Source organism: Pezoporus wallicus, unplaced genomic scaffold (assembly GCF_028554395.1).
Source record: "Pezoporus wallicus isolate ANWC-B61680 ecotype Strahan unplaced genomic scaffold, APGP_CSIRO_Pwel_v1 contig_6714, whole genome shotgun sequence".
Lineage (NCBI taxonomy): Eukaryota > Metazoa > Chordata > Aves > Psittaciformes > Psittacidae > Pezoporus > Pezoporus wallicus.
The window spans coordinates 2,640,444-2,654,728 of NW_026637486.1; the positions used below are offsets into that span (position 1 = coordinate 2,640,444).

Sequence of the window (14,285 nt, forward strand, 5' to 3'; positions counted from 1 at the left end):
CCTCATCCCTGGCAGTGTTCAAGGCCAGGTTGGACACAGGGGCTTGGAGCAAGCTGCTCTAGTGGAAGGTGTCCCTGCCCATGGCAGGGGGCTGGAACTGGATGAGCTTTAAGGTCCCTTCAACCCAAACCATTCTACGATTTGTAGTATTTGAGGACATCATACATAAGTTCTACTGCAGCTGCATATAAACAAGCATAAAAACATGTTATGTAAACTCATACAATTTATGCAGAAGTAAATGCAGAGACAGCTTTTACTTAACGCAAGCTGAAGGTGGATATATTCTGTGAACGCTGATTTTCAAAACAAACAGCAGATACTTATGTAAGTCTAGTCAAGAAACTCCCCTTGCAGGTTGTACTATTTCTATTGCATTTTTGTTGTCCTCGTTAAAGCCATACTGAAGTTTACTTTTCCATAACATGAACCACTTGTAAACTTACATGGCATCTTGTAGAACAGTCTCTCTCCTGCCCCATCATTGGTTTGCAAGAATTTACTATCCACAGACCAGTCAATGTGAGTAATAAAACTCATAGATTTGTTGCATTCTCCAATTTTTTTGTACCGCTGAGCCACGGCATAGATATCCACTGGGCCATCATTGGAACCCACAGCAAGGTAAGAGCCATCTGGTGAAAACTTCATTTCATGGATCACTTCTTTGCGATCTTTAATGTGAACCACCTCGGTCATGTCTCTGCAAGAACCAACAGTGAAAGTGTGAACTGTGAACTGCAGACTTGGGAACAGGCAATCATAAATATTTAAGACAAAAATGAAGATAGAAGCACTGAATAATTTGTACAACAAAAAACAGATTGCACTAAAATCATCCTGGTTTTTGAGAAGTTCCTGTTGCTTTCATTGGCTATAAGCATACTTTTACAGCACAAGATAGAAACAGCTTTACCTGTCAATGATGTTCTTAAGTCTATTCACCTAATTTTACCTGTAACATAGTTAGCTGTCTAGTCTAAACTAGACCAGACTTAATTTGGGGGTTTTTGCACAGGTGTCGGAAAACGAGTTCCTTCTTATTTAGAAGGACCATGTTGGAAGACACCCATTTCTCCACATTGACTCCCACATTCTGGGAAGACAGGCAAACAGTTTAGATTAGAGGCTAACAAATAGACTGGCAAAGTTAGATACCATTAATCCCACACACCATGACTAGTTAGCTGGTCATGGTGTGTGGGTTTGGGGTTGCAGCATCACCACTGCCATCACCCACCAATGGAAAAACAGAGAAGTGACAACACCTTGCATGTGTCTTTGACAAAAAATCCAACAGTTACATAGTCTGTTTATATAAATATTCACCTTTCCCTATCAAATTACACTTGATATAACCCCCTATCAATCAAAGAACCAAAACCTGTAATGCCAACGAATACAGACCAGATTTTTGCAAGCAGGTTTCCCCAAATTCTTAGGTTATGAGGAAAGAATTAAACCTAAATTAAAATAAAATCTTCCCCTGAGTTGACTGAACATGAGCCAAGTCCCAGTTCCATTAATTCAAAAAGACAATCCACACCAGGTTACACATTTGGGCTATAAGAAAATGTTGGGATATCACGCTGCTGTTACTCTGTATTTTAAGCTTTTAAAATACTTTTCCTTATTTCTGCTTTAATTAATTGTTGGTAGAAACATAAACTTTGTGAAAAGACTCAAATCTGTTTAAAACCTAATAAATTTTGTTAATATTGCTTAAAAATGCTGATACATAGCACTGCTAAAAGCAGAGTCCTGAAAGGAGAATTATCCATAACTGAAGACTGAGATTTCGGAGAGATGCCAATATGAATGGAAAGGTTAGTGTTACAGATGATCAGGATCTTAAAAAGACCTAATAGACTAGGTTTGTTAGAAATTTCTCTTAAAATGGTGACATTCCAGAATGTCAATAACAGCAGAAATTTTGTTAGGAAAATTCTTATTTATTCATAGCTATTTTTAACTTCAAAAAATGTCTTGGGAGAAAAAAACCCAAATCAGCTCTTAGCCCTGCTCAGAGCTACCAGTTATTACCAAAAACTGGTAACATAACTATTCCATTAGTCAATATTGCTACTGAGAAGAGCAGCTCATTCTCTGGATCATTCCATAGATCCAGATCATTCCTGGCCAAGAAAAAAGTGAATACAGATTCATATGGCTGAGTTCATGATTCAAAGAAAATGACAACAAAACACATTGGCATCACCCAGTCTTACTGGATCCTGTGCTGCTGATTTGTCACCCCATCAGAAGGTCTGTCACAGGGAAGGAGCAGATGGAAAAGCAATTGCATTGAGGGCCTTATACAAGCAATAATGCTGGTTTTATCATTAACACTCTCCACAAGCTGAGTGATTAATAATGTTAGCTATCACACAAATTAGCAAAGACAAGATTACCGTGAGACAAAGAAGATTAACCTCTGCAGAAAAAATAGTAGTCTTTGAAAAGGATTTTGTATTAACATGAACAGATCATTTAAGTTTTGCTAAAGACATTAAGCAGTAAATTTACAGGAGATTTCACAGATCCTCCATCAGCTACAGGCTTTCTCTCCTATCACTAGTAGTTCGGAATGTTTACAATATATGCTCACCAAACATATGAAGTGATGTTAAGGAAGCAGTAATCTCTTCCAAGAATCAATTAAAATAGCTTGTGTGTTAGGAAATCACACTGTTTTGTTTGGCTGTTTCACTCTTATGGACAACTTTGTGTTTTACCTACTCTTGTGTGTCTTCCATAATAGTATTCCAGACAGAAAATGCCTACTGAGTAAGATGCATTCATACAAAAAGAGGTTTGTCATCTTCTGGGAAAAGGAGAATTCACATGTATCTTACAACTGATTAAAAATGTCTTTCTATCACCAGTTAGTTTGCCTGGTATCCATTCTTGTGTATGACAGGAAATGAACTGTATGATCAAGGAGATCTGTCTCAAAACTGTTATCTCAGTTATGTACTACTAAAACTACTAATATGAGAAAGTAATGTAAGATTTTCTCCTTGTACCTTACTCGAAGAACAATGAAGGAGCCATCCTTCATTCCGAGTGCTAACTGGGATCCATCTGGACTGAAAGAGACGCTCCGCACCGCTTCTTCCATGTTACAACGGGCTATCAAGGCATGGTCAGCCAGACTCCATAATCTGCATCAAAGCAAATTGGAAGCAGAGCACATTTTTCCTGACTGCACAATATTTCAATAGCATCCAGAGTAAAAACACAAAGTCTAAGTCAGTTGGTAAGGGCTCATTTGCATGCACACCTTGTATTAAGACTTTATAATGAGTTCCTTTCCAAGCATGGAACATATGACTTGAGCATATACACCTACTAAAATGTAGTTTTTAAAACCTCAAAACTCTATTGATCGAGAAGAGAAAGGGGGTGCAGAATGAGTGCCTGAGTCAATACATGGACACAGCATTCTCTAACACTGGCACTGAATGTCTGGGCAAATAATATCAAATGAAGCTTCCACAGACACGTTCAAGTGAAGCACCAGCTTCAGATTCTCTACTGGTCCCAGTTCTAGCAGGAATGGCACCTCAGACTTGAACATGCAGCCTGGTCTACTGGAAGGTGTCCCTGCCCATGACAGGGGTTTGGAACTGCATGACCTTTAAGGTCCCTCCCAGTCCAAACCAGTCTGGGATTCTATGATTCTGTGTACCTGTGACAGAGAAAGAGAAAACAGGGTGAAGCTAAATCACATTATCATTTGGTGCTACCTCTGGACTTTACTTATAAACAAAATAACAAAATATAACAAAGAATATAACAAAAAATGCAGTTTCTGTAGACAGAAAGGGTCAGTTCAGACCAGACTGAAATCTTCACTGAAAGTGAAGGCAACACTCAGAGAACAAAACATTCCAGCCATGGGGAACATCTTGGAACACAACGTCATAACCCTGGGTGAAGCAGCAGACAAAACTTTGCTGATTCACTCATTTACATCATCGTAAATAGAGAGAATCAACCAATAAATTATGCTATAAGATAGAGAAAGGCAAACCATATCCCTGTAGTTTTAAGGAATAGAGGGAGTTCCCCTGATCACTACAAGCTGGTTAATCCGATCTCTGTAGAATGGAAGATGTAGAATTAAAGAAAAGAATATTAGAAGTATGGAAGAAATTGCATAAAACCCCTTTTGAGGTAGAAAAATTAAGTCACTAATAGCAATATTTTGAGGACAGCACTGTACATCTGATGTGTTTGTAAAAGATGTATGAATTATTTGAACAGTAGCATATGTGATCATTGGCTGAACTCAAGAAGATGACGGTTTGTCCCAGAAGTGCAATGTGACACTGGATGAAGTTTTACAGCAAGCTTTACAGAAAGAGACAGTCAGGCTGGCTGGAAGATAGCGCTGACATTTCTAGGCACAAGCTTTGGAATAGTGACATTTAATATTCTCGCTAGACACCGGCACAGGAGATGAGAATGCTGATGGGATCTGCTATGGACAGCATGCTGGGAGGCACTGTGAGCCTGGAGATGGATTTATCCTGCTGGAAGAAACAGAGGTTTCCTGATGATGAAACAAACAGACATGGAATGAAACTTAAGCAAAGCCCACACTTTCAGAGCCTTATGTCTAGCACTATGCTGTATGCTCAGTGGAACCGGCAAAAAGGAGGAAGATCTCTTGCTGTTTTTATGATCACTGACAGAGCTGCAGACAGGAGAAGGGAAATCCTGGGTGCTCTTCCAGGAGGTACACCAAAAACAATAGCACACATCTGGCATGTTCCTTATGAATTATCCAAAGAAACTGGAATAAAACCAGGAACAGATGCAGCAAAGGATTAATGGGATGATTAAGAGAATGAAGATTGTATCACATCAAAGATGAACAAAGGAGTTTAATTTTTATACCTTAATGAAACAAAGGCTGGGAGGGGGTAGGATTGCTTCCAAAAAACACATCAGTAAGATAAATGTCAAAGGAGAAACAGTTCAGCTGAGGGACCATGGTGGCACTGGAACAAACAGCATCAACAGAATGTGAATATAGCCTGAGCAAAGGAAGTTTCTGTCCACCCCAGCAGTAACGGCCTTGAAGTAAGAGAAACAGGAGAAAAAAGTAAAGCTAGAGTTTGATAAATTTAGTGAAAGGATTATAGAACTTGACTGCCTGCACTGAGAAAGGATGGAAATCTGTGACCTGAGCATTTCCTTTCAAGCAGAAACCCTGTGGGCCTTGTCATGGTAAAGTTTTAGGATCAGTCTAGAATCAACTACCCTGAACGATGCCTGTTTCCTCTTAGGCCGAGAGAATTCAAGGGTAAGAAAGAACTTGAAAAGGATGAGAAAGAACTTGAAAAGGCTTCTCTGTTCTTCCTGGGGAACAAAACGGATGTGGGATGCTGAAACTGTTTTCAAAGACAGAACAGAAGTAGGATCAGATGCAAGAATCTCAGCAGCCTTGCGAGGCAGAAGCTGTGAGCCCAACACAATGAGGAACAAACCAGAGAGGATTTGGAAAGATTTCAAAGGATATGTCAGGCTAAAATCTGCCTCCAAACTGTTGCTTTCCCATGAATCACTTTGTCCGATGCATTAGAAGCGTAACTGCAATACATGGCAGCACAAGGAGAATAATTCCAGTGTCTCAAAAACCAAAGAAGCCACTTTTTGAATCAATGGAAGGGTAATTCCAAACATGAGCTATTTAGTTTTATAAAGAAAAATAAAAGCATTTTGCACACGTGCACCCATTTGTATAAACATCTGACAAAGTAAGAGCCTTATGAAAACAGCAGAAGTATCTATTCTGGCAATACACTTCTGCACACTGTTTTTGGAAGAGTCAGAGAGGTAAACTATTGCCATGTGAGAAGTGTTTGCTTTTTCAAATAAGGTGTTTCTGCCACTCTATGACAATTTTCCTCTGCGTTGTTTAAATAACTGACTTTATAAAACCCAGATGGGCTCACGAAGCATCATTTTATTAGCCAGCATTCCAGACTTTCCTGCCACCTCTCTGGTGGGTGAGTTTATTTACTGGAGCACAGACTACAGCCTCCCAGGAGGATTACTCGTACCCTCTTCATCTGCAGAAAAAGCCATAGCTGAGGACAGGAGCTTCACTGCTGCTGTTCCATTCAACTGGCAGAGCAAGGCTCCACACAGAAGTCAGAGGTATAAATATTCAAATGCATTCATATAAAGCCAGGTTTCTAATCAGTCTTCTTACAAATGCAGGAATAGAGAAGGAGACCATTCCAGAAGACAGTGCAGCAGAGAGGTTCTGCCAGAAGAGCAGCTGCTACCTGAGACCCTTCAGGTAGGTGTTTTAGCACCACATTACAAAAAGACCTATGTGAGGTCCACTGAACAAATGTAATGACTGATTCTGTGTGGCTCTTTGCTTTCAGATGAGAATGGTGGTTTTTTCCTGTTGGAAGAGGTGGGAAGCAGGCAGCTTTCCTAGTTGGTATACTTGTGAAGTTTAAAACGCTGTATTTGGCTAGAGCCTTCTCTCAGCTGCATGAGGGAAAGGCTAGAGTAATTCCCTTTAACTTACAGAGGTTCTTTCCATTGAGACATCTCAGACATGAAAATAATCTGGCCCAATAAATATTTTTATTTGTAAAACAATTTAGATTTATATTATATAGCAACACTTCTCAAAATAATGGGATAACCAAATACTAAGAAAACTGACACAGCACTATAGAAACATTCCTGTCAATGCAATTTTGTTATTGGAGAGGGAGAGAGAAGTAAGATCCATAATCCTTTTATGGACTTTTTTTTATTCCTCACATGAAGCCACAGTATGTAAAAAATACCTCTGTCTGAACTCGAATTCAAACCCTACACTCTCTAGTGCCTCAACTGCTAAATGAATGTGTGATGTAGCACAGTAAAATAACCTGCAATGTTAACAAAACCAGGTATTTTATGCTTGCACATTACTGCTGCCTTTAGATACTTGATAGAATGGCAATGTCCAAAGGCAGCAGTAACACAATAACTATAACAATGATAATAATCATAAGAACACCACTAATGAAGTCTGTATGAGCACAAAGAGCTTGCCTGCAGAGTCTTTCACAGAGGGGCACAAGTTTGTTCTGGCATGATTTGAGCCAGCAGTGCATCTCCCAGCTCCAAGCCAGAGCTATGTTATCACTAACCCAGAGATGAGCCCAAGAAAAGAGATCCAAAGTCTTAGCAAGGCTTATTAGCTTGAGGGCAGCACAATGCTAATCCCAGCTTTGCAGCTTGTTTCAGAACTGGCTTCCATCCCACCAGAACGCAGGCAATATGAACTTCTGTCTGTCTATACATCTGTGCAGATAAACTCAACCAGAAGAGACTACTCATGTGTTTTATGAACTGAAAGAAATCATACTAAGGTGTAGGAAGCAGGGAGATAACATGACTGTGGCGAACAACTGGCAGTTCCATTAGTTTCACACTCTGCGTTTTAATTATGGTTAAAAAGAGATGAGGGATGGCAGGAACAGGAAATCAGTGCAAGTAAAATGAAAGGAAAGGGAAAAAGAAATTCCAGCTGACCAGCCTCAAAGCAGAGGGGAATCATAACGTGGAATCTGAAAGAGCATAAATTAGAAGCTGTATATATGGCAGGGAATTGATTTTTCCCAAGTGGTAGAATCCAGGTGTGTTTCTGAAATAGGTTGCCTGGTTGTCTATAAAACTGAAGAACCCTTTGGAAGCTGCCTGGGCTTGATTTGAAAAGATGCAATCAAATTATCTAGATCAGATGAAAAGCTGCCATCACCCATCTGGCATAGGGTTGGAGAAAAACCTGATGGAGGGCTTAGAAACTAGGATAGTGGGATAGGAGAAAACACTAATGAGGACATCATGGGTACCAGAGCTTGAGATACCAAGCTGCCATGAACCCCACTGTATGCACTGTGCTGTAGGGTAAAGGAAGACCCACAACTTGAGGAAAGACTTGGGAGACCACCACAATAAAGCCAGGTCTCCCACAAATCTCTCCAGTCCCCATGGGTAGTTTTAGCAGCCACGAAAATCTCAGTCTCTTAAATCACAAGTAAATAATTAGTCATGAAGGGCAGTGGCTCTGCCCACTTGAGATAACACACAGCAGCTGTGTGGGTATGGGAGGACATCATTACAGTGGGAATCTTAGTCTAATCTCCAAACTTCACCATAAAGCCTTACTTTATTAAAAAGGCTTAGATTTTAACAGGCACAGGAAAAAGCCAGCCTTGACTTGGTGACAATTTCCACAAATACATCCACAAAATCTGTGCACAAGATTTCAGCTCTCTGCTACAAAGCCCTGAGGCACAAGTGCTACAACTAAACACCTCAAAGATCTTCATTGGGGCACATCAGCACCTTTTCACTAATCTCATTTTGTGGCGTTTTAACTGAATTTGGTTTAGATCAGATTTTCTAACACTCTAGGCTGAGGCAGACTCCTGCTGTGTAAACCACTGGTAAAAGGTATTTAGGTTTTAAGTTTATTGGCAGAAGTGGGAGGTGACCATTCTCTACTGAGATACCTATCCCTGCTGTTCAGAACAGTACTTAGAGCAGAGTAAATAAATCCAGCATGTTTTGAACATCAATTCTGATTACTTTTATACCATGTGCAGAACCCACATATGAGGGCTGAAGAGAAAAAGCAAAGCTGCTTTTTCCCTCATGAAAAACATGGGGAAAAAAGCTTAATGGGGTCCTAAAATAAAGAGATGACTAATCAATGTGACCATGAATGAATAAGACAATAAATAAGATCCAGCCTTACCGTACAGATCGATCATCGCTGCCTGTGACTGCTAAAGGCTTCTTTGGATGGACTGCCAAGGCCCAGAGTTCCCCTTCACAATGGCCCTGCATGATCAGCATGGGTTTATCTCTCTCTCTTACTAGCACCTCAAATATCTCACTGTCCTGTGTCCCTGCTAAAAGCCTGTCTGCTTTCCAACAGACACTTCGGATGGACAGACCTGACAGGGGACAGAACAGTCTTAGATTAATAGCAATGACAAGACAAAGCGGTAGTACAGTGAAGATCATTGAGACTTCAAGAGTTAATTTACAGCCACTGTTATGTTTTCACACTGAAGTCTTATAACACATCACAGCTGATTAAAGTCTCAAACCAGTTCTGTTAAATCATCCTAATTTACAGAGGAAGAGAAAATCTCAGTCCTAGGAAGGTGCTGAGCACCTAATATTGCTGCTGTCAGCTCCTCAAAGGATCAAGCTCTCATGCTTTGTGTAAACCTTGGGAATTTACTTTAAATAGCAATTCAATTTCACATGATTTAAAACTGTAAAGTTTAGATGAGGCAAGGTTCCTGTGACTGAAGCTGGTTTTGTTCCTTTCCTCACTACTTTCCTTTTTTCACATTTAAATACAATGTTGAATACATTTTAGTGGTGAATCTAAATGGTTCGTGCCTGTGCTACCACACTTTAGTCCCAGCTGACTGTTAAAAAATAAACCAAAACACCCCAAAAAGCCCCTGGCCAACAGAATCTTGCTTTGCATAACTTTTACAACTTGATCTTATTCCACAAATCTGATCCTAACTTTGCAGGTGGAATGTTACTAACTTAGGCTTAGAAACAGCCTCTTAGCAGGCTGAGCAGTTTGACAGCATCCTCTGGTTGACTCCCTGCAGGGTTTCTTTTCTGTTCCAGGATATGAAAATTAAAGTCTGGGTAATGGCTCTGGATGCTGTGAGATGTGAATGAATAACAACCCCATTAGTCATGTAGGCAAGGTCAACCACATCATCATTTGAACATCTTTTGGAACCAAATGCACAATGCAATTAACTGATGGTCACAAATAAAATATATTCATTGTAGGCATTTTGTGTCATCTCTCGAGAAAGACAAATTAATCTTCACTTACTGTCTTGTCCGTTTCCAAAAGGTCCATTGACCTTTTGATAGTCATTTTGTGACTTAGCTAAATTTACATTGAAGTTATGACTTGTATGTTCTTGAGACATACGAAAGGTTACACACACAATGAAGTTTAGATGTTAAGTGGGAAATGGGTATTGTTAAGTTTGAGAATACAAAGTACATCTTTTATGTGGAAAAGGTAATGTTTAATGTGACATACTGCACATAAAGATATCTATTGTCGGAATTTTTTACTAATACATGTATATTTTACATATAAAAGCCAAGCCTATGGTCAGATTGTTACTGCTGATGCAGCCCATTTAAAAAGTGGTTAGTATCCTTCAGTATGGGATGACTGATGAATGAGTACATGGGAGGCTGTGAAGTCTTCCTGGTACCCTAGAAAGACATTTTAAGTTTGAAAGCTGATGCCTTTGCAACCTGCTGTAGCAGAAGGTGTCCCTGCCCATTGCAGGGGGTTGGAACTGGCAGAGCTTTAAGGTTCCCTTCAACCCAAACCAGTCTGTGATTCTGACATAAGGTCATAGGTAAGCAGTTAAGGCCGACTCTATTGCTTAAAGTTACAAATGTGCTTAAACTAAATTCTTTACTACTTTTGCCATGTAAGAAAGCAAAAGCCTCTATTGATTGTCTCTCAGCAATATAGCTGCTGTCACAGTGCCTGCTTCTACCCATCTGCTCTCATCTGTATATTCTGTATTCTGTAGCATTTAGGAGATGGTAGAAATAACGGCATTAAGTTAGAATCACTCCATAGCATTAGGATTCACCTTCAATAAGCCATTCCTTCGTTTAACTTCCATCAAGACCAAAATCACTTCTTAGGCAACCTGTAGAGGGATAGCTAGGTGTTTTCTGATGACAATGTGCTAGAAGATGACACCTTTATGAATACATTAAAGCTCTGTAATGTAAGTTATAAGTTTGAAGTAATAACTTGCCACAGAAGATAACTACAGTCCATTAAAAGTAACTGATAGCAGCTAAAGTCTGCTTTGTGCTGTGTGTGGACACATCCCAAGCAATGGCGAGAGCAGTAAGATTGCTTCTACTGTGGTCTCACAAATGCAGGGGACAAAGCGATTCTCCCTTTCAGAATCTCTTCACAAAGACCTGAGGATGTTGAAGATGCATGTATCATGTGTGAGCACTGCTTTCCCTATGCTTCCCTTCATATATGTTATTCTGACTTCTATTAGGAACAGACTGCTTGCAAGACTGGCGTTATCCAGAATGACCTGTCTCACCCACGTGTACAGGCTTATTTCTCCTCAATTTTTACAAGGCATTTCTAAACTGATCAAACCTGCTGTAGATCATAAGGTACTGCCACTGTTTCCTAGAAATGAGTGTTAGACATTATGATTCTAACTACTCTATGATTCGGGCCACAAAAAATGACATCAAGCCAGAACTACAAAGGGAGTACCAGCCTGGTGCCTCCAACAACGTTCTGGAGGGCTAAATTCCGGTTTACACTGCACAAGGCAAACTGGTGGAGCAGCAGCCAGCTAAGGCTGTGCAGTTTGCTTGCTGGATGAGCCTAGACCTTGCAAACCTATGCATTTTACAAGCATTAGGATCATCAGCTCATTTGGTTTACAGCAAAAAAATAAACAGAATGAGCTTGTTACCAGATCACAGCCAAAATGTCCATAATTGACAGAGTAGATTTTACCCTTTTTAGTGGCATCTTGACTATTTCAATGGTAATTTTCATATGAAAACTAGGTCTAAAAACATAAGTGGAGAAGCAGGGGAAATTAACAATTACCATTGCAAAGTTAGCTACCAAAAGTGTATAAAGCCTAGTGCAAACCAGCAGACAGACTGCTCTATTTTCAATCCAGACAGATGTGTAGAATTCCCAGAAGACTAAGATCTTGTTAAAGCATGCTCTACAACCTATAGAGATTATAAATGCTCTGAGAGTCTAATCATAAAACCAAGTGATTACTAAGCTCATAGGAAGCATGAGTAGGTACAACAAATATGATGGTCAAGAAGTAGTAACTTTCTATGTATTAATATTCCAAGTGCTACAATTCCAGACGGACCTAATGGAGTGCTCAGATGGTCAGCAGCTTTGACTTATCAGGTTCCAGAAATCTCAATTAGTTAAATGAATTGCAATTAATTAAGTTAAAGATTGGCTAATTTCATTATCTTATCTTCTTGTGTTTAATTAGTTTTTGTTTATCTTCTTGTATGTGCATGGTGGGGAGCAGCACCTATAAGCATCCTCCTGTTTATTCTATGGCACATGGATAACTCTTCAGGCCACAACATTGTCAGAGAAAAGAGGGATCTCAAAAGTTAATGCAGTCATTAAGTAAAAACCCAGCAGTATGCAGACATTTATGCTTCAAATTAAATTGTACCCATTATCAAGATGTGTGAAAACCATTAAAGTAATAGCTTGTTACCTTTGTATCCTTGTTCAGTCTCCCTGAGATCAATTTTAGTAATTGGTTTGAAATCAGTGTCCCATAACCGAATGCAACCATCTCTCCCTCCAGTGGCAAAACCTTCCTCACAAGCATACATACTAAAAATTCCAGCCTGTTAACCAATAGTATAACAAGTTTTAATGCTCTTTACAATCAAAATAAACACACAAAGCAAATGTTTATGGACAGACTCTTGTTCAAGGCTAGAAACTGCTAGGCAGCAAAATGGTGTTCATCCAGAAAGCCAAACAGCAAACACAGGGGGATGCTTTTCTTTCAAGCGCTCCCACTTCAGTGGCTGATGTAGGGATTTTTGTACAAACAGCAGAGACATAGAACTTTAAATCTGATTTAGTTAATATTGCTACGAGGAGCATTAAATAAATAATGGAACACTTAAAATAAATAGTTACCCAGAATAAGCAAAACCAAGCAAACAGGCCACACAAATATTCTTACAGGTGTGGAGGTGACTGAGATATTCTTTCATGATTTCAGTTCAGACATCAGCTGGAATCTGACAGGAACTGAAAGAGTGTCAATTCATTCTCTTCTCTGAAAGGCAAGTTTCTGTTACAGTCTGAATTTCTTCCTCACTAGTGACAAGGCCTTGTGATTGATGACTGCGCTGTACTACACTGTAATAGCTCATGGAATGAATGCTGATTCAGTGCTCTATTAGGAAAGCCTCTTGGTTAGGAGACAAGCTGAACTGCATGGAAATTAATAAAATGACAAGAACACCTGTGTTTTCAAAGTGTTTTTGTTCAATGTCTTAATAAATTAGTATTGGAAATTGGGCAAGAGAATGCATATTAGCCATAATTTATAAGAATGAAACTGGACACTATATACAAAGAGATTCTATTTAATCATTCTAACGGATCTAAATGAAGTTCTGCAAACAAAAGTTCTGCAAATATACTACAGAACATACAAATATACTGTTTGCCAAAGGTATTTCCATGTTACTGCAGTTGCACATTACCACAACCTGGCAATTACACAACAGTTCTGCAGGTAGGATGTCCCACTGACTGCTTTCCTAGATGAGGGATTATGTCTATAAATAGCAACTACTCTCCTGAACACTTAGATCTGATTTGAAGAGCTACTATGAATCTTGATGCACTGTCAGCATAACTGATTTGGGAGGTCAGAACAAACTGTTAAGTTTGCAGTCCTCTTTCTAGAAAGATTTTAGAGGCAAACTATAGTGACAACCGTTAGATTTCACATCACTTTTCCTTTTGTTCCAAACCCCCATGCTGGAATGCAGTTAGCCACAATCATGTTTAAAACAGGGGTAGCCCTCAAATACATTTGAAACAAGATTTGAAAATCCTGCTGTGCCTTTGCTGCAGCAGCAAAGACATCAATTTGCTATATTAGACTGGTTAGGAACCTAACATGATTCTACACATCCCCCTTTCTTAGTAATTACAAATGCTCCAAACTGGGGGGGGGGGGCGTGGAATGAAGCCAGTTGGAGTAAACAGCCTTTGGAATGTGACTGGAGTGCAATTTGCAGATTAAACAGATTTACTTCACATTGAAGCTTTTATGTAGAGTCAGTCTTCAGCGCTGGGAATTTTAGGAGTAAAATTCTATTTAAAATCAGATCATTTGCTTACCAACTATTTTTAAGTAAACTGATCGTAACTAAAGCTACTCAATCTGTGAAACTTTAGATTTAGAAACGTCCCTTCAGATTTAGTCTGCTCGGTTAAATCAATGCTATAAATATCAGCAGTTCTGCCAATATCAGTTTCAGCCCTAGCATCTGTTGACAATACATGAAGTATAACATTACATATAAGTTCTTAATTGATGAGCAGTTTTAAGACATTCTTCTGGCCTGAAACAGAAGATCATCTTTGCAGATGAGCCTTCAAGAAGTTTTGCCATTCA

At 39.4% G+C, this 14,285-nt stretch overlaps 1 protein-coding gene across 7 annotated transcripts in view; it reads right to left on the reverse strand.

Annotated features, from left to right (window-relative positions):
• The window catches only part of EML6 (EMAP like 6), a 119,133-nt gene that overhangs the window by 55,183 nt on the left and 49,665 nt on the right, over window positions 1-14,285 (reverse strand). For all 7 annotated transcript variants that reach the window (XR_008971740.1, XR_008971741.1, XR_008971742.1 and 4 more), the window contains exons 6-9: window positions 12,351-12,486; window positions 8,786-8,987; window positions 3,027-3,164; window positions 447-703 (exon numbers count right to left, since the gene is read on the reverse strand). Coding sequence is in view for 4 of the 7 variants with exons in the window: in XM_057405812.1 (XP_057261795.1) it covers window positions 447-703; window positions 3,027-3,164; window positions 8,786-8,987; window positions 12,351-12,486 (733 nt within the window). In the remaining 3 variants the exon portion in view is untranslated. The remainder of the gene's footprint in view (window positions 1-446; window positions 704-3,026; window positions 3,165-8,785; window positions 8,988-12,350; window positions 12,487-14,285) is intronic.